The 22,734-nt window shown below is 52.2% G+C and overlaps 9 protein-coding genes across 9 annotated transcripts; 6 read left to right on the forward strand and 3 right to left on the reverse strand.

Moving 5' to 3' along the window:
• Positions 1 to 351: 351 nt before the first annotated feature.
• On the forward strand, positions 352 to 1,991 carry MIND_00673900 (uncharacterized protein; the record flags this gene model as incomplete). Its single annotated transcript, XM_037363455.1, has 1 exon — positions 352 to 1,991. The coding sequence occupies exon 1, from the start codon at positions 465 to 467 to the stop codon at positions 1,989 to 1,991; it is 1,527 nt and encodes a 508-aa protein (XP_037219099.1). The 5' UTR covers positions 352 to 464.
• Positions 1,992 to 2,737: 746 nt separating this feature from the next.
• On the forward strand, positions 2,738 to 4,282 carry MIND_00674000 (uncharacterized protein; the record flags this gene model as incomplete). The annotated part of the gene is made up of 1 exon (XM_037363456.1): positions 2,738 to 4,282. The coding sequence occupies one exon, from the start codon at positions 2,738 to 2,740 to the stop codon at positions 4,280 to 4,282; it is 1,545 nt and encodes a 514-aa protein (XP_037219100.1).
• A 561-nt stretch (positions 4,283 to 4,843) lies between these two features.
• On the forward strand, positions 4,844 to 5,198 carry MIND_00674100 (uncharacterized protein; the record flags this gene model as incomplete). The annotated part of the gene is made up of 2 exons (XM_037363457.1): positions 4,844 to 5,017; positions 5,067 to 5,198. The coding sequence occupies 2 exons, from the start codon at positions 4,844 to 4,846 to the stop codon at positions 5,196 to 5,198; spliced, it is 306 nt and encodes a 101-aa protein (XP_037219101.1).
• Positions 5,199 to 6,035: 837 nt separating this feature from the next.
• On the forward strand, positions 6,036 to 7,625 carry MIND_00674200 (uncharacterized protein; the record flags this gene model as incomplete). Its single annotated transcript, XM_037363458.1, has 8 exons — positions 6,036 to 6,129; positions 6,177 to 6,224; positions 6,271 to 6,345; positions 6,392 to 6,436; positions 6,483 to 6,539; positions 6,587 to 6,637; positions 6,688 to 6,732; positions 6,781 to 7,625. The coding sequence occupies 8 exons, from the start codon at positions 6,036 to 6,038 to the stop codon at positions 7,623 to 7,625; spliced, it is 1,260 nt and encodes a 419-aa protein (XP_037219102.1).
• Positions 7,626 to 10,458: 2,833 nt separating this feature from the next.
• MIND_00674300 (uncharacterized protein) lies at positions 10,459 to 12,018 on the forward strand (the record flags this gene model as incomplete). The annotated part of the gene is made up of 1 exon (XM_037363459.1): positions 10,459 to 12,018. The coding sequence occupies one exon, from the start codon at positions 10,459 to 10,461 to the stop codon at positions 12,016 to 12,018; it is 1,560 nt and encodes a 519-aa protein (XP_037219103.1).
• Positions 12,019 to 12,886: 868 nt separating this feature from the next.
• On the forward strand, positions 12,887 to 13,697 carry MIND_00674400 (AB hydrolase-1 domain-containing protein; the record flags this gene model as incomplete). The annotated part of the gene is made up of 2 exons (XM_037363460.1): positions 12,887 to 13,291; positions 13,341 to 13,697. 2 exons carry the CDS (start codon positions 12,887 to 12,889, stop codon positions 13,695 to 13,697), a joined length of 762 nt encoding a protein of 253 aa, XP_037219104.1.
• An 891-nt stretch (positions 13,698 to 14,588) lies between these two features.
• On the reverse strand, positions 14,589 to 16,115 carry MIND_00674500 (uncharacterized protein; the record flags this gene model as incomplete). The annotated part of the gene is made up of 5 exons (XM_037363461.1): positions 14,589 to 14,602; positions 14,657 to 14,717; positions 14,771 to 14,815; positions 14,860 to 15,240; positions 15,288 to 16,115. 5 exons carry the CDS (start codon positions 16,113 to 16,115, stop codon positions 14,589 to 14,591), a joined length of 1,329 nt encoding a protein of 442 aa, XP_037219105.1.
• A 2,973-nt stretch (positions 16,116 to 19,088) lies between these two features.
• On the reverse strand, positions 19,089 to 19,720 carry MIND_00674600 (Rad60-SLD-2 domain-containing protein; the record flags this gene model as incomplete). The annotated part of the gene is made up of 3 exons (XM_037363462.1): positions 19,089 to 19,222; positions 19,278 to 19,361; positions 19,411 to 19,720. 3 exons carry the CDS (start codon positions 19,718 to 19,720, stop codon positions 19,089 to 19,091), a joined length of 528 nt encoding a protein of 175 aa, XP_037219106.1.
• A 1,233-nt stretch (positions 19,721 to 20,953) lies between these two features.
• On the reverse strand, positions 20,954 to 22,378 carry MIND_00674700 (Metallo-beta-lactamase superfamily protein; the record flags this gene model as incomplete). Its single annotated transcript, XM_037363463.1, has 6 exons — positions 20,954 to 21,014; positions 21,062 to 21,552; positions 21,599 to 21,710; positions 21,760 to 21,868; positions 21,916 to 21,938; positions 21,984 to 22,378. The coding sequence occupies 6 exons, from the start codon at positions 22,376 to 22,378 to the stop codon at positions 20,954 to 20,956; spliced, it is 1,191 nt and encodes a 396-aa protein (XP_037219107.1).
• Positions 22,379 to 22,734: the final 356 nt, after the last annotated feature.

The raw sequence follows: 22,734 nt of genomic DNA on the forward strand, positions 1-22,734 counted from the left end.
TCAGTCAGTCTCATGGACACTGTTGGAGAATTGTCGCCCCCGAGAACAAGTAGAAGTCAAGTAGAAGTTGAAGAGCAAAGCGCGCGCGAGCGATCGGCGTCACGTCGATGCTCGGTGATGGGCGATCTTGGCGATCCTCTCCTTGTAACTGCCAAGCCTATTCCCGACTTTCACCAACATTGACAACCAAGTATTGACAACAACAACCAGAAAAATGCATGGTTGGAATGACTCAACGTATTCAACGCTGATTTTGCATACCGACCCATGGTCATTCCGTTCAAGTATGGTCACTGGCATTAGCCCGATCGTGCAACCGTGACGCGGCTCTTGGCTCTGAGTGTGACGAGTCTGACCTTGTTGAAGGTTTTTCCGCCAAGCGCTCACCGGCGCTCACCCTTGACAGAAACGCACTCGATCCGAAACCCGGAACCGGGAGTCATCACAGTGTCCTAGTACTAGTAATGCACTGGCCAAACTCACACATCTTCTACGACATTCTGGCTCAAACCGCTTCACCCGGGTTTGCAATTCATGCGCAATCCCAACTCGAGGAGGCAGAACAACAACTCACTCAAATGACCGCGCAGACTGACCCATTATGTCAAGCCAGCCAGCAACTCGTGGCTCGGATTGCTGCGCTAAAATACGCCGTTTCTCCTATTCGGAAGCTACCCGCAGACATTCTTTTGGAGATATTTTCGAGAGTCGAAGATGGACATGATTGGTCACGATTTCACCACTTATCCACAAACGCACACTTCCGCCACGTATTCCGACTGGCCTCCGTCTGCTCATATTGGCGGCAGCTCTTGTTAACGGCGCCGCGCATGTGGCCGACGACTGTGGCACTCCAAACGAGTGGTTTCATCTCCTTTCCTCAACACTTCGATGTCGTTAACACATTGCTTCAGCGGTCGAACCCATACTTGCTGAACATCACAGTTGATGGCCTTCGCCGGGACGTTGGAACCTACTTGCATTCGCTCGTCATATCCATCGCCATGAACGTAGCTCATCGTTGGCGGAGTCTACGAATGGAGTTCGATTTCGTTCCTTTTCTCAGACATGCACAAACACCGGGTCCACTCATTCACTTGACTGAAATCAGCCTCCACGGCATGGACTGGAATGAAACAGACCAACCATCAGCATTCTTTCTAGATGCCCCCAAGCTAACCCGTGTGTTGCTCAGAACATCCAATACTACCAAGCTTCTGCTGCCTTGGTCACAGCTCACCAAACTCCACTTAGAAGGTGTCGAATCCCCAGGATTCCTGGCCGTTCTGGAGCAATGTATTTCCGTGGTCAATCTTCACTTGGTGGGCTATATCTGTGACGAAGATGCCATTGCCACCTCCGCCCTGTCCGCCACCGTCTCTCTAGTGTATCTCACCCATCTACAGCTATCGGTGACAGAGGACCATTGCACATTCGATCCCTTGTTTCGCCATTTTACATTTCCGTCCCTTATCAACCTCAACCTCAACCCCGCCGACGCACTGGCAGATGATCTGCTCGAATTCGAAATCGGAGATTTCTTTCCCTCTTTTCTAGCGCGGTGTTCTGCGCTCCGAAACCTCACCATTCTTTCCTCCAATATGAATGAAACCGCTTTGGATGACATCCTCCGCAATATTCCATCGCTCACCAGCCTCACACTCAGCGCCTGTTTCAACTGCGTTGACGACGCCTTCTTTGAGCGGCTGACTTACCGTGCCACGGACCTCGTTCCGCCAGCACCGTGCCTCCAACGGCTCCATCTTGAATCTGTCACTGATCGTTACAGTCAAGATGTCGTCCTGGCTATGGTCCGCTCGCGCTGGTGGACGGATGACACACTGCTCCCAACTCCACGCGTTGCACGCTGGGAACGCATATATATCTGCGGCTGTTTTCCACCCGAAGTGGTACTTTCGGACGCATTTAGAGCTGCAATGGCGGAACTGTGCAGTGAGGGACTGGTTTTCGAGGTCAAAGAACGGCGATGAGTACCCCCACTACAAGCAGCTAGATTCTAATAGGTTGTGTTTGTTTGTCATATGAAGCGCACCTGTGTCGAGTAGGGTTTGCTTTCTAAGTGCGCCTCCAATGGATTATTCAACCGGGTGAAGGGTTATTGCAGTGTCGCCCTGTTGCCTGATTCTGCTGAGCCTTCAGTTTAGAAGGGCAGTCAGTCTCATGGACACTTTTGGAGAATTGTTGAAGTAGAAGTCGGGAACGTGGGCCAAGTTAGGCCTAGCTCGTTGAGAGCGATCAGGAGCCTGCGATCGGCGGGATGTCACGTCACGTCACGCGTCGGGGATGCGCGACGACTGCCAAGCCTGTTCTCGACTTCACCAGTAATGGTGGAATGACTCAACGTGATTTCGCCATGCACCTCCCACCATCCGTCATCCCATTCAAGTAGTGGTACAGCTGGTCAGCCAAAGCTCTCAGTACTTCTCAGTAAGACGTTGGGAATTGACAATTCAAGGCTGGCTTGTTTCGGGAGACTGGAGAAGCTGAAGCCTGAGGTTGCTCAAGTTCAAGTTTACTGTTTGGGCCGTGTTCATGATCAAACCTTGCGGATATGGCGAAGGCGTGCGGGTTACGTGGAGACTAGGTGTGACGCCTTGTTGAAGGTCAACCACGAGTTTTTTTCCGCCAAGCGCTCAGTCTTCAACTTGCTAGCCAGTCATAGAGACGGAAACACACTCGATCCATAGCAATAAACCAACACCTCATCACAGGTGCAATGCACTGGCCAAACTCACGCATTTTCTACGACATTCTGGCTCAATCTGCTTCACCCGGGTTTGCAATTCATGCGCAATCCCTTCTCGAGGCAGCAGAAGAACAACTCGCTCGAACAACCGCGCAATCAAACCTCTTATCTCCACTGCCAGGCCACCAACAGCTCGTGGCTCGGATTGCTGCGCTCAAATATGCCGTTGCTCCAGTGCGAAAGCTACCCGCAGACATTCTTTTGGAGATATTTCGGATAGTTGCGGATGATTTGCTGATACCCTTCTACTACATAAACTGGTATTCCAACAGACACTTCCGCCCCGCATTCCGACTGGCCTCGGTTTGCTCATATTGGCGGCAGCTCATGTCAACAGCGCCGCGCCTGTGGCCTACGTCTATGACACTCCAGTTCAGTCGTTTTGGATGCTCCCCTCAATACTTGGACGTCGCTAAGACTTTGCTTCAGCGATCGAACCCATACTCTCTGGACATCACAGTCGATGGCCGTGGCCTGAACGTTGAACCTTCCTTGGCTTTGCACGTCATATTCGTCGCCATGAACGTAGCTTCTCGTTGGCAGAGGATATCTATGGATTGTGATATCGTTCCTTTCCTAAGAGCTGCACGAACACCAGGTCCACTCATTCACTTGACTGAAATCAACCTCCACAACTTAAATTGGGACGAAACAGACGAACCATCGGCCTTCTTCTTGGATGCACCCAAGCTAACCCGTGTGTCGCTCAGAACATCCCATGCTACCAAGCTTCTGCTGCCTTGGTCGCAGCTCACCAAACTCCAATTAGAAGGTGTTGAATCCCCAGGATTCCTGGCCGTTCTGGAGCAATGCATTTCCGTGGTTAATCTCCGCTTGGTGGGCTATATATGTGACGAAGATGTCATTGCCCCCTCCGCACTGTCCACCATCGTCTCTCTAGTGCATCTCAGCAATCTAAAGCTATCGGTGACAGAGGATCATTGCACATTCGATCCCTTGTTTCGCCATTTTACATTTCCGTCTCTTATCAACCTCACCCTCAACGCTCCCGGCGCAGATGATACGCCTGAAATTGGAGAATCCTTTCCCTCCTTTCTGGCGCGGTGTTCTGCTCTCAGCGACCTCTCGATCTCTTGCTTTGATATGAATGAAACGGCTTTGAGTGACATCCTGCTCAATATTCCATCGCTCACCAGCCTCACACTTGCAGCCTGTTTCTACTGCGTAGACAACGCCTTTTTTGAGCGGTTGACATACCGTCCCACAGACCTCGTTCCGCCAGCACCGTGCCTCCAACGGCTCCATCTTGACGGTGTCAATGATCGTTACAGTCAAGATGTCGTCCTGGCTATGGTCTGCTCGCGCTGGTGGACGGACGACGCTCTCCGGCTCCCAGCTCCACGCGTTGCACGCTGGCAAAACATATATATCTGCGGCCGTGATCCACCCGAAGTCGTACTTTCGGACGCATTCAAAGCCGCGATGGCGGAATTGCGCGCTGAGGGACTGGTTTTCGAGGTCGAAGAATATGAAGAGACCCATGGTGACAACTGATCCAATAAGTACCCCGCTACAACGCCTGAAGCAGCTAGATTCTACTAGTATTCGAGACGAGAGTTTCCCAATAATAGAAATGAGAACGCGTAGCCAATTTGGTGTATGGTCATTGTTCTCTCAGCAGGTTCAGGTTCTAGAAATTCAAGTTGGTCTCGTTGTCGCGGACTGACGGTAACAATCAACTGAACAATAAATTACCCATTGCACAACTTGTTCGAGTCCGAGTGAAGCGCGAGTGCGTCGCCAGATGATGGCGCAGAGCTCTGCAGGCGGGCTGGAGAGAACAAAGATGGCGCTGCCTTGGCATAGGCAGCAACAGCGCCGAGGAGAGCTTCAATTCGGAGCAGAGTTGTCTGGCCCCAGCTGGCGTATGGAGAGAAAGGAGTGGGCTACTAATGAAGTTGAGCTTGACTGCCAGTGTCACAGAGATACAGTATGTGCTAGAGCCTAGAGGATTTCGAGAGGTATGCGTGAGCTTGAGGCCGCTGTGGGGGAAACTTGGAAGTCGCGAAGTATTACTTATGTCATGCCCGGCCGCGGGCCTTCCAACTCACCACCATGCCCGTCAAAACATGGTCGAGTCCCTCCTGCATCTCAGCGTGGGTCAACCTCGGTACAGAAGAAGCAGCGGCCACTGGCAGTAACGCGTCTGAATCCTTTGGCTTCAACGCTTCGGCTGCCCCACCAGTCTCAAACGACTCTACTCAGACTCCTACTTCCGATTCAGAACTTGTGCGACTGTCTTAGAGTTTGAACTATCCTTGTGTTTATCGAAGGACAGATACTCGGCTACAACAATATGACCATTCGTGTGCCAATGACATGCTCTGAGGCCCAGGAAATCATGAACGTTCTGTGGGAGCGTCGTATGGCGTGTCTAGCCCAGCACGAAATGGCACGAAAGCGCCTCTAAGAAGCGCTCTTGCATCTCAATGTCTTGTACCAGGAGGTTCAGCAGAGCAAGCAAGACCTGGATGCAGCAGAGCGCGATCTAGCCGCCATAAAGGCCTTTTCTGCCGCTCATGGTGATCCAGCCTGGATGAACGCGCTGTCAATGGCAGAGGGATGTGAATATTGTGTGGAGTTGGCAGCGCAGACCTCTAGCCTGATAAGGTAAAGAATCAGTTCAAAGTAGAAGGATTCCGGTCAATCGATATCGTATTCCCACCATCGCAACTTCAAGTTGTCAGTCTATCCTCGATGCCCTCCAATACGAGTCACTTTGTGTGCGCTACATCAAGTATTGTCCACCACCAAGTACTGTCCGTTCACAAGACCGAGCTCGGACGCGCAGAAAAAAAACAAGGTCCCTTGACGGATTTTGCCAGTGACGCAGTACTTACCGTGTTTGCGGCCAAAGTGACTTATGGGCCATTATGTACTGAAAAGCACAAAACTTGAATATGTTTTTCTCTGAAACGACAATAATTACACGGTCCAACGCTGACTTCTTGTTGCTGTCGAAATCTTGAATTTGAGGGCATCAACTTCGTGAGAGCAGGAGCATGTGATGAGATGTCCTTTGCCTCTTGATTTCACCACCCAGTCTTTCCTCGAGATGCTGTCGGTCGAACGCTCAGTGTTGCCAACTACCCGTTGCACCTTCAAGCCAGACGAGGCGGTTCTGTGTCTTAAACTCGATCACGTTCCGCCCGATAAGATGGAGCGGTGAATCACCCGCTCCTCTTCAGTGTTACTCTTCCAAAGACCACCACTACCCACCAGCTACCCAGCTACCACAATCTCTACAATGTCATTCGCTTCGTCCATCACTACCTTTTTCAAGGCCATGTTCATTACTGTCGTCGGCTGGCTCTTCACTCGCAATTGTGAGGCCAACGGGGGTATGGTCACCGTTCCGGTTTGTGGGCGCCACTCATAACAACCACAGACGCAGCCTACTCCCCCAGAGCCCTTGAGGAAGGCTTGTTCAGTGCCGGTGCGTTATATTAGCATACAAAGTCAATGCCTCATTCGCGAAGTAGTCGACACCAACGTCGTCGCCACTCACTTCCCCAATATGTACTCTGCTTCTACCCCCGAAGCTGACCATATTCACGGTGTGTCTTCTTGCAGTGGTGGGGTTCTAGTTTTCATCTATCCCAGTGGTCAAGCCGGTGCCGACGATAATTGTCACTCCGCCCTCGATTGGTATGTCCTTACATTCTGCCTGACGTTTATTGACCGTTCATCGCAGACAACATATACAAGGTCCACACCGAGCAGAGTACAACATCGGTTGGCGCCACGAAAGGTTCGTGTTAGTGCCACTCAGTCGTGTTTATCTCACTTGATTCCCAGACGACGTTCTGCCAACTGAGAGTGTTGTTGAGGCCAGCGCTGGAACTCAAGGTGTGTTGAAAAGCGCCGTTCAATCAGTTCATACACTAACTTTGTCTTAGTCATGCATGACGGTAACTCCGTCGTTGATGTTTCTGCCAACAAAGGTATGTTTGTACCTCGCACCGTTTTGTGTGGCTCACCTCGTTTATCAGAGCCCCACATGAACACCAAAGTCGTTGTTTCTGTGAACAGCCAGCCGCTTATCCCTTCCGTGTCTCTCACTTATCTTAATCCCCGCCCTGCACCGTCTCCTCCAATCAAGGTCATGGCAACGCCTTCTCGTGTGCCGTTGTGCAACATTACCAACACTAGAAAGCCGGTTCGAGTCGGAAACGGGTCTTCCAAGAAGAAACAGGCCCGCGCAGCTGTCGTCTCCACCACGAGCCGAAACGTCAAAGGGGAATATGATCAGGTCGTAAACGCAGGCACACTTTCGCTCGACGAGCAATGGGCTGCCGCCAAAGCTCTCGTATCTTCACGTCGGCAGCAGATCGTATCCTATAAGCGCCTCAGTGCTCCCATAAACAAAACACCCACCATCAACGTTGTTCCCAAACGTTATTCAGCGCCAGCAATACCCACAGCCTCGACTGCGGCACCGAAGCTTGAATTGGAGCAATTGCTGGATGAGCTCTTGCTCGAGGCCCAGGAAACGCTCGCGATGGTCGAGTCCCAGCGTATTGTCCTTAACACCAACATACAAGGACTCCCTCCAACCGCGCCGTTGAAGTTGAGCCCAAAAGCCAAATTCAATACCCCTTCTCCAAATCACGCTCTTTGCCTCAATAAATCCGCTGTTGCGTCGTTTCACAATGATGTAATCCCTCCATCCTCCGCCCTCCCTCACTCTTCCACGCTCGCAACACTTTCGAGTTGCGGTTCCATTGGCTCCATCTTGGACCATTTCGAGGACCTCATCGTCAGTCCTTCTTGGCGGAGAATTTCGGGACATTCCGACGCGTTGGAGAAACGTTGGGTGGTGGAGGCGCTGGTCTGATCGAGACCAGCGATTCCGCGTGGTCGTTGTTGGCACCCGTACAACGACCCGACAGTTCATTTTCGACAAAAAACAACCAAACACCCTGCATGCCGCTTATAGCCGTGCAGACAAAAAACCATCGAAAAAATCCATAAAACCCCCACATGCAGCTTATAGCCGTGTGGGCATATTTCATAGGCGGGTCTCTCCTCGGCGTCATTTCCGAGTTGACGAGACGGTGGAGTTGGAGTTGTCGAAAAAACCATAAAACCCTCACATGCAGCTTCTAGCCGTGTGGGCATATTCCTTAGGCGGGTCTCTCCTCGCATCATTTCCGAGTTGACGAGACGGTGGAGTTGGAGTTGTCGAAGAAGAAGAAAAGACTATAAAACCCCCACATGCAGCTTATAGCCGTGTGGGCATATATTAAAGGCGGTTCTCTCCTCGGCAGAAATGTCGAGTTGACGAGACGGAGGCGTTCATCGACTCGCAGGGATTTCGGGCCTGGCTTGTCTTTGAATGCGGCAGAGTATATAGAAAATTGTAAACCCATAAAAGAATAGAAAACCCATTTCATAGGCTGACATGACTGGTTTGGAGTTGTTTCGACGACGCTCTGCAAGGCTGAAGGCTGAGTCATACAATTCTTGTCATGCTCGTGACACATGGCCTCAACAAAAAGCATGAGCGATAGCTTTCACCACCAAGTGCCACTTGCCTTCCAACCCACCATCCAACCTCACCGGGAACACCTAATAGTAACTATAGGCTACTCAAATGAGCCAAAGCTCTGCCTCAAACTCTCCAATGGACTGGCCACACTCACACATTTTCTATGACATCCTTGCCCAATCCGCCACACCCGGGTTCGAAGATCACGCGCAGTCCCTTCTTGGAGACGCAGAACAACAACTCGCTCGAACAACCGCGCCGCCGGACCCATTATGTCAAGCCCAACTGGTGGCGCGGATTGCTGCACTCAAATATGCCACTGCTCCCGTGGGCAAACTACCCGCAGACATTCTTCTGGAGATATTTTCCAGAGTCGAACATAATTGGTCACAATCTAATTTGCGAGTCTGGTCAAACACGCACTTCTGCCGTGCATTCCGACTGGCCTCAGTCTGCTCATATTGGCGACAGCTCGTTTTAATGGCGCCGCGCATGTGGCCAACGACCGTGACACTCCGAACCAGTTATTTCAACCACTCTCCGAGTAATAAACGCCTTCAGCACTTAGACGTCGAGACATTGCTTCAGCGGTCGAACCCATACCCTCTGCACATCACAGTCATTAGCCATGAGCCGCCAGTGTTGAACGTTGGACCTTCCTCGCCTTTGCACGTCATATTCATCGCCATGAACGTGGCTTATCGTTGGCGGAGTATACGGGTCAATTGTGATATTGTTCCTTTTCTCCGAGCTGCACGAACACCGGGTCCACTCATTCACTTGACTCAAATCAGCCTCCACGACATGAATTGGAATGAAACAGACCAACCATCGGCCTTCTTCTTGGATGCACCCAAGCTAACCCGTGTGTCGCTGGAAACATCTCATGCTACCAAGCTTCTGCTGCCTTGGTCGCAGCTCGCCGAAGTCCAATTAGAAGGTGCCGAATCCCCAGGATTCCTGGCCATTCTGGAGCAATGTATTTCCGTGGTCGATCTTCACTTGGTGGGCTATATCTGTGACGAAGATGACATTGCCACCTCTGCCCTGTCCGCCACCGTCTCTCTAGTGCATCTCACCCATCTACAGCTATCGGTGACAGAGGATCATTGCACATTTGATCCCTTGTTTCGCCATTTTACATTTCCGTCCCTTCTCCGACTCACCCTCAAGACTTCCGGTGCAGATTATCTGCCTGAAATCGGAGACTTCTTTCCCTCCTTTCTGGCGCGGTGTTCTGCTCTCAGCGACCTCTCGATCGCTTGCTTTGATATGAATGAAACCGCTTTGGGTGATATCCTCCTCAATATTCCGTTGCTCACCAGCCTCACACTCGCATGCTGTTTCTACTGCGTCGACGACACTTTCTTCGAGCGGCTGACATACCGCCCCACAGACCTCGTTCCCCCAGCGCCGTGCCTCCAACGGCTTCGTCTTGAAGAGGTCAATGATTCTTACAGCGAAGATGTCGTCCTGCTTATGGTCCGCTCGCGCTGGTGGACGAACGAAGCTCCTCGGCTACCAACTCCACGTGTTGCACGCTGGGAAAGCATATTTATCTGCGACCGTTATCCATCCGAAGTGGTACTTTCGGACGCATTTAGAGCCGCGATGGCGGAACTGTGCAGTGAGGGACTAGATTTAGACGTTGAAGGATAGTACTATATCAAACCCGCCGACACTACAACGGCTGCCAGTGAAGCAGTAAGCTAGATTCTATTCGATGGCCGGCGATCATGATGATACTACTTAATACGACTCGGAGAGTTTTCCAAGATGGGAAAGTGTTGACGGTCCAAACACCCCGAGGGCTGCTCTTACGAGCACCGTGCCTTAGTAGAAGTAGCGTACTTGCCCACCCGCAGAATATAAATTTTAGAAAAAAAAGTTTGTCATGCGCATGCCCAGCCGGCGGCCGGCCCGGGCCTTCCGACATGCCCGTCAAACGAAAAACCTGGTCGAGTCCTTCCTCCGCATCTCTCAGCGTGGGTCAACCTGGGTACAGAAGACTCGGCAGCTGCCCACTGGCAGCAACACGTCTAAATCCCCGGCTCGATGTCGTGACACATCACGTCAACAAAGCACTGGCATGAGCTTTGACCACCAAGTGCCACTTGCCTTCCAACCTCACCATCCAACCTCACTAGGGAACACTTAAGAGTAACTATAGGCTACTCAAATGAGCCAAAGCTCTGCCTCAAACTCTCCAATGGACTGGCCACACTCACACATTTTCTATGACATCCTTGCCCAATCCGCCACACCCGGGTTCGAAGATCACGCGCGGTCCCTTCTTGGAAACGCGGAACAACAAATTTCCCGAATGTACGTGCAGCCAGCCGCTTCGGGTCAAACCCACCAACAGCTCGTGGCCCGGGTTGCTGCGCTGAAATACGCCGTTTCGCCCGTTCGAAGGCTGCCCGCAGACATTCTTTTGGAGATATTTCGCACCGTCATCCACGAATCTCAAGCAAGCTCTTCTGGAAACGAGGCATTCGTCCCAGTTTTCTGTCTAGCTTCGGTCTGTTTTTACTGGCGTCAGCTAGTCATAACGGCACCGCGCCTATGGCCGACAACCATGATTCTCAGGGGCCCAGCTTGCTCCCCTCAATACTTGGAGACCACGAAAACGCTACTCCAACGTTCATCACCGTACTCTCTTGACATCACGGTGCGGCCAAGAGTCCTCTTTTCAAGTCGGGAGCCTCCCATCATGATGACGAGCAATATCATGGACATCGTCGTGGGCTCGGCTCATCGGTGGCGAAGGATCTCAGTGGTCTTCAATGCCACTCCTTTCCTCAGCACTACGCAACTGTCCGGACCACTCTGTCATTTGTGTGAAATTGACTTCCCGCAAAAGTTGGTACTGGACCAGCGATTAGCTTTATTCTTGGACGCCCCAAAGCTAACCCGCGTGAGGCTTTATGGGGCCGATTTTACCAAAATGTTGCTCCCTTGGTCGCAGCTCACCAAACTCAAGTTGGGCGCCGTCGCGTCCTCGGACTTTCTCATCGTTCTAGAGCAATGCAACTCTCTTGTTGACCTTGAACTAGATGGTGTTGTCCGTGGCGAAGACACCATCATCTCTTTCGTGTCTCGGGCCAGCGTAATTTCGATGCCACATCTGCATGACCTGAGGATTGCCATGCTGGACTATCGCACATTCGACCCATTCTTTTCCAATTTCGGATTTCCCTCTCTACTGACCCTTATAATCAGAACCGCAAATGTGATCACGGAGCCTGAACTCGGACAGTCCTTCCCGTCATTCCTCCAGCGTTGTCCTGCGCTCGAGTATCTCGAATTTTTCGGCTGCATACTTGGTCGTGCATCGCTGGGCAGCATGCTCCTTCGTATTCCGTCACTCACCCACCTCAAGCTCAACTGCTGCTTTGACTGCGTGGACAACGCCTTCTTTGAGCGGTTGACATACCGCGCTACGGACCTCGACCCGCCCGCGCCCTGCCTCCAAAAGCTTGAGCTCGATTGCGTCGGGAACAATTATAGCGGAGATGCGGTCCTGGCGATGGTCCGCTCGCGCTGGTGGGAAAGCGATGCCTTTCAAGTACTCCCGACTTCTCCGCGCGTCGCGCGCTGGAAGGCTATCTACATCTCCGCTAGTAATTATGGGGCAAAGTTCTCGGACGAGTTCAAAGCCGCGGTGGCTGAACTGTGCGCGGAGGGACTGGCTTTTGCTGTTAAGGTGTACAACCCGGCCGATTACGATGAATATTAATGAACGATGGTGACCTCAATGTTCTCAGTTGATTGCGGGGTCAAACGCAGTGAGCCCAAAGATTCAAGTTGGTAAACGATGCCTTTTACTTAGTACTTACTTACTCAGTGGACAATATTGCACCAGCAGCTTTGTTTCGTTGGCATTACTATGTGGATATTAGCCGTGTCCGAGTCTATGTAGAATGTTACCTGATTCTTTGGCACAGCACACACCATGCTTGCGAAGATCACCGGCTGAGCGGCCGGGCCCGATCAGTGACCAGTGTGACTGGACGTGTTTCTGGCTCTCCCACCCATGGCCAACGCTCACAGGTTGGTGAAACGGGCACGGTGACTCGTATCGCGGCTCAACGCCCTATGGTCCATGGATTGTCGATGAACTAACTTGCGCCTCATAAACCAAGTATCATCAAGATTCTCTTACGCCTTCAAGTTCTTCTCCCGAAGTTGACGAAGAACTTGAAGGCATACGTAGCAGCCATGCCCCGAGTTTTTATCCACCAGCTGATTGGGGCGCTACGTGACCTTGAGGTGTGTCTTGCCCCCCGCACTTTAATTGGACATCCACTAAACGCAACACCGACAGAGTAGGCTTGCATGCCGTTGGTTGGTTGATACATCGGCTCCAGTCGACGGAACCATACTTGATGAAGGACGCTTCTTACCGTCATGGCCTCCCTATTACAAGTGCTGCCGCTCCCAACTTCGACCCCGCCCGCCGCCCGCGATCCTAAAGTGCTAAGTGCTAAGCTAGCTCGTCATCCAGATATTCTCTGCTCTTTGAGGCTTCATTGCGCGACTCGGGAGCTGGTTCAGACGCTTCCTGAACAGATTTAAAGCGAGAATTGCTGCACTACTGACCATTCATGGCCACTCCACCGACCTTCGTATTCGTTCCCGGCGTCTTCCACACGCCTGCCCATGCGCAGCCACTTCTCGACGCCCTTCAAGCAAAGGGTTATCCAACCCACGCAGTCGCACTGACGACCGTCGGAGAATTGGCCAGCACCGCGCCGCCAAACGCCGATGTTCAGGCTGTCAAAAAGGTTCTCGAAAAACTTGTCGAAGAAGAAGAGAAAGAGGTCGTGCTGCTCTGCCATTCCTACGGCGGAGTTGTGGGCAGCCAAGCTGTCGCAGGGCTGGAGAAAAGCCGACGAAACAAAGGCGGAATTATCAAGGTCGTATTCCTGGCCGCAATTCTGCCACGAGAGGGAGAAGGCTTGCTGGAGGCATTTGCTGCCACCCCCTCCTGGCCTGGATCGTGGCTTTTGGTATCCTGTCTCTCCCTCAAGACTTCAAGCTTACTGACAGAAATCGCAGCCGGCGGGCCCAGTCACGATGACCGCATACCCCGAGGCGGCAGAGGTGTTGTTCCACGACTTGGACCCCGACGCGCAATCCTACTGGGCCGGCCAGCTCGCGCCAATGTCCGCGCACGTGCTCAGCACTCCTGCTGTTGGGGTTTGTTGGGCGGTCGACATTCCGAAAATGTACATCTTCTGCACGCAGGACCGCTCGATGCCGCTGCAAGCACAGCGGGTTTTTGTGGAGCGGGTTAATATGGGCGACGATTCAAGTTGGAAGACGGTCGAGATGGATTGCGGGCACAGTCCGTTCCTGAGTCATATCGACCAGTTGGTGGCGATTTTGACAGAGGGAGATGGAGGGAGCTGTTGATTTAGCTTGGTCAGACGCAATTCTTTGAACCATGTCGCATTGAAAGTAAAAAAAAAAAATGATATTATTACTCGAGGAAAGAACCATTGGTATCCTTCACGTTAAAGTACTACACTACACTACTAAATGGCCGCTAGCATCTCTTGACGGTTGGTCGCCCAATTCTCACCCAAGACTAGCCATTTCTTGACGGTCGGATACTCGTATCCGATTCTCAATCAATCCTAGAGTTGGTCAACAAAGCGAAGCAAAAACGCAGAAAACAAAACACGAACCATGGCGATGCCAGCGTCCAACGGTCGGTTGTCGATTCTCAATCAGAAGCCATCGCAAGTTTTGACGGTCGAGTAAGCTGATCGCGGGGCGGGGGGTATGCCTTCGTTCGTCGCTCGTGTCGATTCCCAATCCAAACTTGCTTCGCTCAAGGGTCGGAGTGTCCGATTCTCGCATGGACGTTGGCTGATGCTTCTGACGGTCGACAACCGATTCTCAATCGGAGGAGTGTTGCAAGTGTTGACGGTCGGCCTGCGATTCTCGATCAACAACTCGTACTGTTTGCCGTCAGTTAGAGTAGTAAAGGGTGCGGGAAACGAAGCACCTTTGTGAAGGTCACCGTGTTCTCTGCCCGAATCCCAGAATGGAGCGATATGACCACATAAAACCCAGAGGTAAAAGAGAAGAAAGAAATCAAGCAATTGAGCGGCAAAGTTTGGTGCGGGTGATTGGATCGCAATCGCGGGACATGGCGAATCATCGTCAAAACGGTGACGGATTAGGTAGTCGGAAAGTAGGGCGTCCCCTGCAGTCTTGACACCGGTGTTGTCTTCGTAATGGATATTCGGCAAGGTCGTCGTTCGTTGCTCTCCGCTCATTCGCTGACCACGCCACCCGCTATTCAATCACTTCTGTTGCGCTAAGTCAGTACAAGCCATTGATAGAAGGGAGAGACAATGACATACGCTGGTGACGACGACGGCGCCAAACTCGATATTTCCACTTGAGGTGACGAGTAAATGGAATCTGAGAATTCTGTTAGTCCAGACTCTGACGCTCATATGATCAGCGACACGCACCAGATCGTGATAAATAAACAAGACTACCACTGGGGTAATCGTAACCTGCAAGAAATGAACTGGGGCATTGAAGACCAGAGATGACATACGATTAGGTGAGTAAGACCCAGCCGCATCCAGAGACCATAGCTCTCCATCGCCACCTGACTGACTGTTTGTCTTAACGCAACGAGGTCTTCGTGTTGTTTGCTTCGAAAGCGCTTCATCTCTTCCATTATGACAAGGAACATGTGCTTCTCCACATCCCAGAAAGACACATCTTTATTCCGCACCAGTTGCAGTATGTTCAGGTTGTACTTCGAAGTCTCTGCCATGGCCAAGGAATAGATCAGAAACCCATTCGACAAGCCGCCCAGAATGAAACGTGGCAAGTCATCCACAAGATAGACTGCTTCCGCGGTGTGAACCAACAGCTGGACAGCAAGCAGCACCACCCGGAGAGTAACGAGGAGTCCGGAGGTCAAGAGAGCCTATAAGCTACATCAATGATGATAGGACAGTGGAAATGAGAACGCACGTTAGATACAGCGGGACTCCATCCCAAGTAAACCTCGCGACGATACAGAATGCAGAGAAGAATCTCATTGAAACGCTTGATGGTGGGTGGCCCCCATATGCAGTCAGCCGAGTATTGGTAAAGAATCCACCAGAGTGGGCGCAGGGCTGGAAGGCAGAGCATTACGGACAGTGGAAGGAGATGAGTCACATAAGCGTGGTCTAGGAGGTTTAAGGCGATTCGTGGCATGTAATGACGCCAAGTAAACAGTTTTCTAGTCGCTTGGACAAAAACAATCCATCCAACGTGGCTGAAGGCTGCGACCAGAGTAGACCAAAACGCCTTCGCTGCATAGAAACGTAGACCGCGGACGCTGAAGGCAAGGAACCATGCGGTGAGGTTGAATGGGTGGTTGATGAGAACACGCTTCAAATCAGGATGGGCAACGAATTGATATTCAAGTGGGAAGCGCTTAAGAATCGCAGCCGTGGCTAAGCCAGCCATGATGGTCCACAAACGACCTCTTTGCCAACCATATCCACGACATATTCCAAGTCCCGCAGAGATTACCCCAAAGACAACGACAAGTGTGGCTGCTGTGGCACTTTGGATGGACGTTGTGGGAACGTAGAAAGAGCAGGGTGTGGGGACGAAGTAGACAGGATACGTCTGAGTGGGGACCTCAACGTTCACGGGAAGTGAGGTTGGGAGTGGCAGAGTGGTTTCGGTGGCGAAGAGTTGGTAGGTTGAGAAAATAGTGGATACTATCTTCGCACCGAGGAAGAAGGCTTGTAAGCGGAAAATAACCGGCTGAGAGAAGCTGAAAAGCGCAAATGGACTCGAAGGCATGGTGGGCGTAAACAAGTCCAATCTTGACGGTGACTTGTGATGCGTGTCTTGATTGACCCTTCCGCGTTCACGTGTGGTTATGTGAGCAGCGTTCTTCTTTCTCTACAACCGCTGTGTTCCAAAAAAAAACTCGCCCAAAAGAGCCTCGCCTTGAAGTTGCAGTGACAAATCGTACGTCTATCTCGCCATGCTTGCTTCAGCCAACCATGAACGACAAGGTATCACTCACATCAAAACCTCAGAACGCTCGCTGGCCTATTTCATCCAATGTTCACCAACCCGTTGGTCCTGCAACGCGTCTTCTTCTTCGTCGTCGCAGTCCTCCAGGGGCTGCAGCCAGTCCTCTTCATTGCTTTGAACGCGGCCTTCCAAACTCCAGGAAGTATTGAACCAGCGACCCCTTGTCTGTGGACCGGGAATGCCTGCGCAGTGAACCCGCCAATGTTCTCGCCCACCATTGTCCCGCCAGCTGCTAAATCCTCTCGAAGTCGCTCCCCCAAGTCTCGCCCTGGAAATGCTCCCCTCGCTCGTCGCCCACGCTTGATAGCCCCGTCGGTTCGTCTGTGCTTGCTCCATCAAGATATGAGCGAGATGTGGCAAGGAAGACTCGCCTTGGACGCCAGAGCCCCACTCTACGTCTACATCCTCCAATCCTTCCCCCACTCTGGAACCACCTCTCGCATCTTGTTCCCCGACCATCAATTTGCACTCCCTCTATTGTTCTCATCCCAAGACGACATGGAAGGGGGGAACGATCTTTTGTGGGAGGTCTTGGAGGACAGAACGTCGGCAGTGCTTCGGAGATTTGCGGAGGACCAAGCCGTTCGCATACAGCACCAAATTCCTATTTGGCGAGGCGCAATTGCATGGGTGGTGCGCAATCCTCGAGCAAGCGCGCACTTTCTGTGGCAAAATCACCTAGCAGGATTACTGGTCATTGCTCTGATTTATATCTGCCAGCAACGAAACAAGATATCCAGCCTGGAAGCGCGGGTCAGAGACCACGAACAACCGGAAGAAGCCGAGCGGGTGGGTGATGATGGTGTAGCTGATGTAATACCAGAGGGCGAACTCGAAGAAGGGCTAGCCTTGCAGACTGGCGTTGCTGATGGTGACCATGACACCAACGACGAACCAGAAGAAGCTATTGGTGACGAGGGAGAAAGGGTTGTTTTTCCGACTCGGCTGGCGGGCTGGTTCCATCGACCCGAGATCATGTCGCTTGTGTTTACATGGCCGCCGAACTTCTTCCCTAGCAGCAGCTCGCTGGGTTCTGTTTTTGGGCACCCAACACCAACACCTGCTCCGCAACTTCGGGGCCAAGAGGAGGAGGCTTTGGCAGACGACAACGATGACGAATCGGACGACGACGCGGGCAGAATCCCTCGGCGTGACAAGGGAAAGGGGAAAGCAAAAGAGGAAGATATGGAAGATGATGAGGTGGTGATAGATACCGTCGAGTGGGAAGAACAAGAGGCGGAAGAGCTGCAATGGGCGATGCGGCAAAGCCGGTTGGCGACCGAGTTCGGTGAAAACAGGGCCGGCCCTTCAACTGCTGGTCCAAGCACACTTGCAACCAACCCAACGAGTCCGGTCGACAGTACGCCAGGGACCCATGACGACAGTCCAGGCTCTGTGTTGCCAAACAGAGCCGTAAGTTGGTTTCGCAAGCCCAAAATAATGAGGCTTGTGTTGTCTTTGACGTCGCCTTCTCGAAGCACCCTTTCGACAAGTTCCTCGCTTGAATCGGCTATTCTCAACCCCCATCCAACTCCAACGCCCGCTCCGCGACAAACAGGTTGTGTCCAGCAAGAAGATTCTGGTGATAGGCACCGAAAGGGGAAAGGGAAGGCAGAAGATCCATTTGCAGGCGACGACGACGATGAGGAGGGCAACCGAACAAGGGCAGGAGGCCCTGGATTTCCTCCTGGCTCCCTCGATTCGCCTGCTGCCCCGATAGCTCCGCCGCCCTCTCCAGAAGCCATCCAACAAAACGATTCCGAAGTCGTGGTCGTCGCTGCAAGAGAACCGTTTGCCCAAGAGAACCCATCAGAGCGTGCGGGGATGGCGGCTATTCCGCGTCAGCGCCAAGGGCTGTTCCCGCCCCGGCAGCTGCGGGAGCACGTGGTTGCGGGGCGATGGCAAGGCCAAAGGATACAGCTGGGACGGACCCCAGTCGCGGCTCATCCTCTAGCAAAAGAGGAGACGGAAAAGAACTAGAGTTATGGCAGGAAATTAATCGAGGAATTTAGTATGTAGAAATAGTAGAACACTTGTAAATACGGATATGTTGGTTTTCATAGGACTTGATGACAATGACTTCGAAGACTCGGAAGAGAGAGCTGAAGCGCTGAAGAGAGAGAGGTGAGTGTGACTTAGGTGGTCACACTCACAGAGTGAAGCTGAGTGAAGCTGAGTGAAGCTAGTGAAGACACTCTGAAATGTTCGCCTCATGATCAGGCCTCAGGGTTGATTCAAGCATTGTGCACAGAACTGAAGAGTAGTAATAGTAGAGATTATTTCACAAGCACATTCCCTGCAGCTCTTCCGTGCCCGCCCTCAGAGTGAGAGTATCATGTCACAGTTAGCTCACGAAGGTGCATCTCCGTCTAAAGCAGCGTCGCATATGTTGACTGCATACGTCGGCACGGGAAGTGTTGTCGACAAAGACGGAACAAATATCAGCACTGCAACAAATACCAAGAAAGAAGGACGGAAAGCGAAGCCCAGCAACACATGCATCCCGAATCGACTTCTGACCCGTCTGCAACAGAAGCGGCTGGCAAGCATACAGCGGTGATGGGACGACGATATATTGGTATAGGAATGCAGTAAGGCCGAATGACTCGTATGGGCCAGCGTCAAGGTGGGCGCCGACTGGCCCTTCGCTCGACACGCGAACCGTCTAACCTCCGCCAAAGCGCTCTTAACTCGAAGAGCCGGCCATATGGGCGTTCCGAAGAAGGCTTGACTCTAGCAGATGATACACTGACAACCGCCGACTTCGTCTCCATTATTGGGACTCTGGCGAGAAGGAGACGGAGAGATCGCTAAATGCACGATTGTTGGGGAAGGGGCGGTTTCAGGGCCAGAGGGGAATCCGAGTTCTACAAAAATGGAAGTTGGAGGGGAGCGAAGCAGAGAAGGAGATAAGGGACACACTCGATAGTGGCTCTTCATCCTGCAGCACTCTGCCCAAGTGAAGAATGCGAAGACATGCTGATAATGGCGGTCTTTCTGGCCAGTCTGGATTGTTGATTAGATAAGAGAGGATAGAATGAAGACTAGTAAGTACCTGACGGCCATGAGTCCCACAGTGTGCTCTTGACTGTCTGAATGGTCGTGTGAAGCTCGTATGAGCGTGTACAGCGACTGCCAGAGGCAAGAAGAAACATGAGCGTTGTTTGAGGCTGAAGCGACTCCGGTTGGGGCTGTTGTTGCTCTACGACATCAGTCGGGTCATCGTCAGAGTCGACATCGACGCGGGTGACCGAGGTTGCAGCAGAGGGCGACCCAGAAGGAGGGTAAGGGCTGACGCCAAGATGGGCGTTGGAAGCAAGAAGCAGTCCTGTGACTGACGGCGCTGGTGTTGGGAGTTGTTGCATTTGGGAGAATCCCAACAACCCACCTCCTGTGCGCTTTTATACGTTACCCTGCCAAGGTCTCGCCCTGTGGCTGTCGCCTACCTGCATATGTACCTTTTCTCGCTTCTTCCAATGCCTTCCATCCGAGTCGTCCCGTCACTCTTCTCCTCCCCCGGATCATAGCGAATATGACGCGCCTGCCGCCAATTGCCGTGAAGCTGCTAGCTCTATCTTTCACCCCAGTACCAGCGTATTGTCCCGCTGCTGAGCCAACTCTCCTCGTCGCACGGACTCGCTTCCGACCAACCCCGCAATCTGTCGGCGGACTTTGACTGGCTGGCTAACGTTGTTTTCCGATGGCCCATGCTATCCAACTGTCATTAACCGCCTCGATTCTGGGACTATTACGCACAGAAGAGCCAATCCCGGCGCGATCCAACATCCTCAAAGCAGTGATCATCTTCTCGCAGCCTTCTTCTGGATTCCAGGCTCATACACGGCTATTCAAAGGCATCTTCGGCATTAGCGTCGCTTGACAAACGGGCAAAAGTGAGGCGGGGACAGAGTTCATTATGACGCAGCTTCAGTAATAGAATGTCATCAAAGGCACCGCTGTCTCTGACGAACAACCGAAAGACGTTCGGAGCAGCTCGGTGTCCATGAGCAATTGCTGGGTCAAAGGACTGCAGATTCAGTATTGATGGCCAATCTACTAGTAATCCAACTCAGTCAAGTGTCGTAGAAAATACGGCACGTCGTGCTGACAAAGTTTATAGCAAACGGCATGTCTAAAAAGATTGCATACTACACTAATTATAGGGTTGAAAAAGTCGACCCGATGAAACATGGACCAACTTAAAGATAGACTCGGACTGCCAAATTAACGCTGATATCCACATCCTCCCTAAGCTATTCAAAGGCACCTTCGGCATTAGCGTCGCTTGACGAATGAGCAGGAGTTCTGAATCATTATGACGCGCTAACTTGAAGCTTCAGTAATAGAACTTGGCTGTCTCTGACAAACCACCTAAAGACGTATTCATGTACTCGGAGCAGCTCGGTGTGCATGAGCAATTGCTGCTAGGTCAAAGGGCTGCGGATTCGGCATCGATGGCCAGCCCACTAGTAATCTAGCTCAGTTAAGTGTTGTAGAAAATACGGCGACAAAACGGCAAATCCAAAAAGATTGCATACTGCACTAATTATAGGGTTTAAAAAGTCGACTCCAACTCAACACTGATATCCACATCCTCCCTAATCATCCTCCTTGGACACGTCCTCATTAGGATGATGTGTATGCGCCTCCCGCTTCGCGCTGTGTCTGTTTTAATATCAAGCACACCAAAACACGAATCGACTCACCGTCCTTTCGGTTGGAACAAAAACGACGGGTTCTTCCCGTCCAGAAACAGCCACGCAAGCTTCTCCTTCAATCCTTGCTTCTGCCAATCCGCCAGCGATGCAGGGAACGTCGGCAGCGCGCTCGTGATGCTCCCATCGTGGGTAACAAGCGTCAAAAAGTCCTTGTCTGCATCGAGTGCCGCCAGCTTGGACACGGAGAGCTGCGCGGCGGTAGGGTCCACGAAGAATGAGTCGGGCGTGTCGGAGAGCGCGAGGAGGGGCTCGGTCCGTGAGGCAATGTCGAACCGGCCCGGCCCGGTCCGGGGAGACCAGAAAAAGTCGGTCGAGATGGCACTGCGCGCGGATTCGACGAGCTCTCCGGGGCAGGGGATGTTGGCCTGGAAGGCACCGCCGGGACGAAGCGCGCCAGCGTGGTGAAGTGTGTCCGCTCCCAAGATAATGAACGAGGTGGGTGTTGTCCGTGCAAGGCCAATTACGTGGCCGCCAAAGTGCTTGTGAATATCAGCTTGGGAGATCCAGTTAGATTGAGCTACGAACTCCAGGTGCATCGAGGAGGTAGAAAGACCCATCGCCAAACTGATCTAGAGCCCTCATTCCGCTAATAGTCAGATTCGAACGCGAGAAATCAGCTTTAATCAGCTTGTGGCCACTGAATTGCGGTTTAGTTTCATGTTGCGTATCCAGCCGTGAACACGCACGCAAAGTCACTAGCTTGAAAGTCGGAATTCTTGTTGTCGGGGAAGATGGAGGTGTCCGTCTGTGATGAGACCACGATTTTGCGTTTCTTCGGCCACTTCTTCATGTCGCCTGGCACAAGAGGTCAGACCAAACAGTGAAGCAGGAGACCATCGTACCAATGTGGTCAAAGTGTCCATGACTATAACAATCAGAACCGCGCAAAACTCTGATTTTTGGCACTCACCTCCAAAAGATCGCTTTGATGCTCTTCAACGCGATGCCGCCGTCCACCAGCAGCTGCGTGATGTCCTTGAACTTGCCAAGCGTAATCGTCTTGGACTTGAACAGCCCCGCAAACGTCGGCGGCAGGTTTTCCGGGTCGTTCCTGATGCCCAGATCGAACATGAAGCGCCGCTTTGTGGGCTTGTGTTCAAGGAGGAACGCAAATATGGGGAGTGTGATAGTCTCCTGGCCGGGCAGGACGGGCTTCACAAACACATGGGTGAGGTTGTTGAGTGTAAAGCTTGCGACGTTGAACGCTTTCACGTCGACGGTTGCGGATGACGCGGGGATCCCAAAGTCGCGGAAGGAGGCGAGGGCTGGGGCTGCGAGAAAGGGAAGGGTGAGAATAAGCCGCATGGAAGAGAAAAAAGATGGCTTTTCGTTGACATGAGCGACTGCATTTATTTGTTTGTCTGGCGCGGGGTTATGCCCGTGTCACCGACCACCGGGCACAGGACACGGCCTGTCTAAGCGAAGCGTCAACACAGGCGGTGCGCGTTGGTCAGAGAGCAGCACCGCTTCGATTTACCTGTCGCGCCAATCACGACTTCAAGTTGAAATCCGAGCCGGAGTGCTTATGCAGTGTTTCGTTGTCGATAGTACCTGTATTCTTGATGATTCAAATTAAGCTGTTACAGAGGGCACACGCTGGGAGACGCTTTAAGGCATGGCAACTCGTAGCAGTTGAGAAAAGAGTGAATGCTTGCTTGGTT

Source organism: Mycena indigotica, assembly GCF_014461135.1.
Source record: "Mycena indigotica strain 171206Taipei chromosome Unknown Mind.scaff0006, whole genome shotgun sequence".
Taxonomy (NCBI): domain Eukaryota; kingdom Fungi; phylum Basidiomycota; class Agaricomycetes; order Agaricales; family Mycenaceae; genus Mycena; species Mycena indigotica.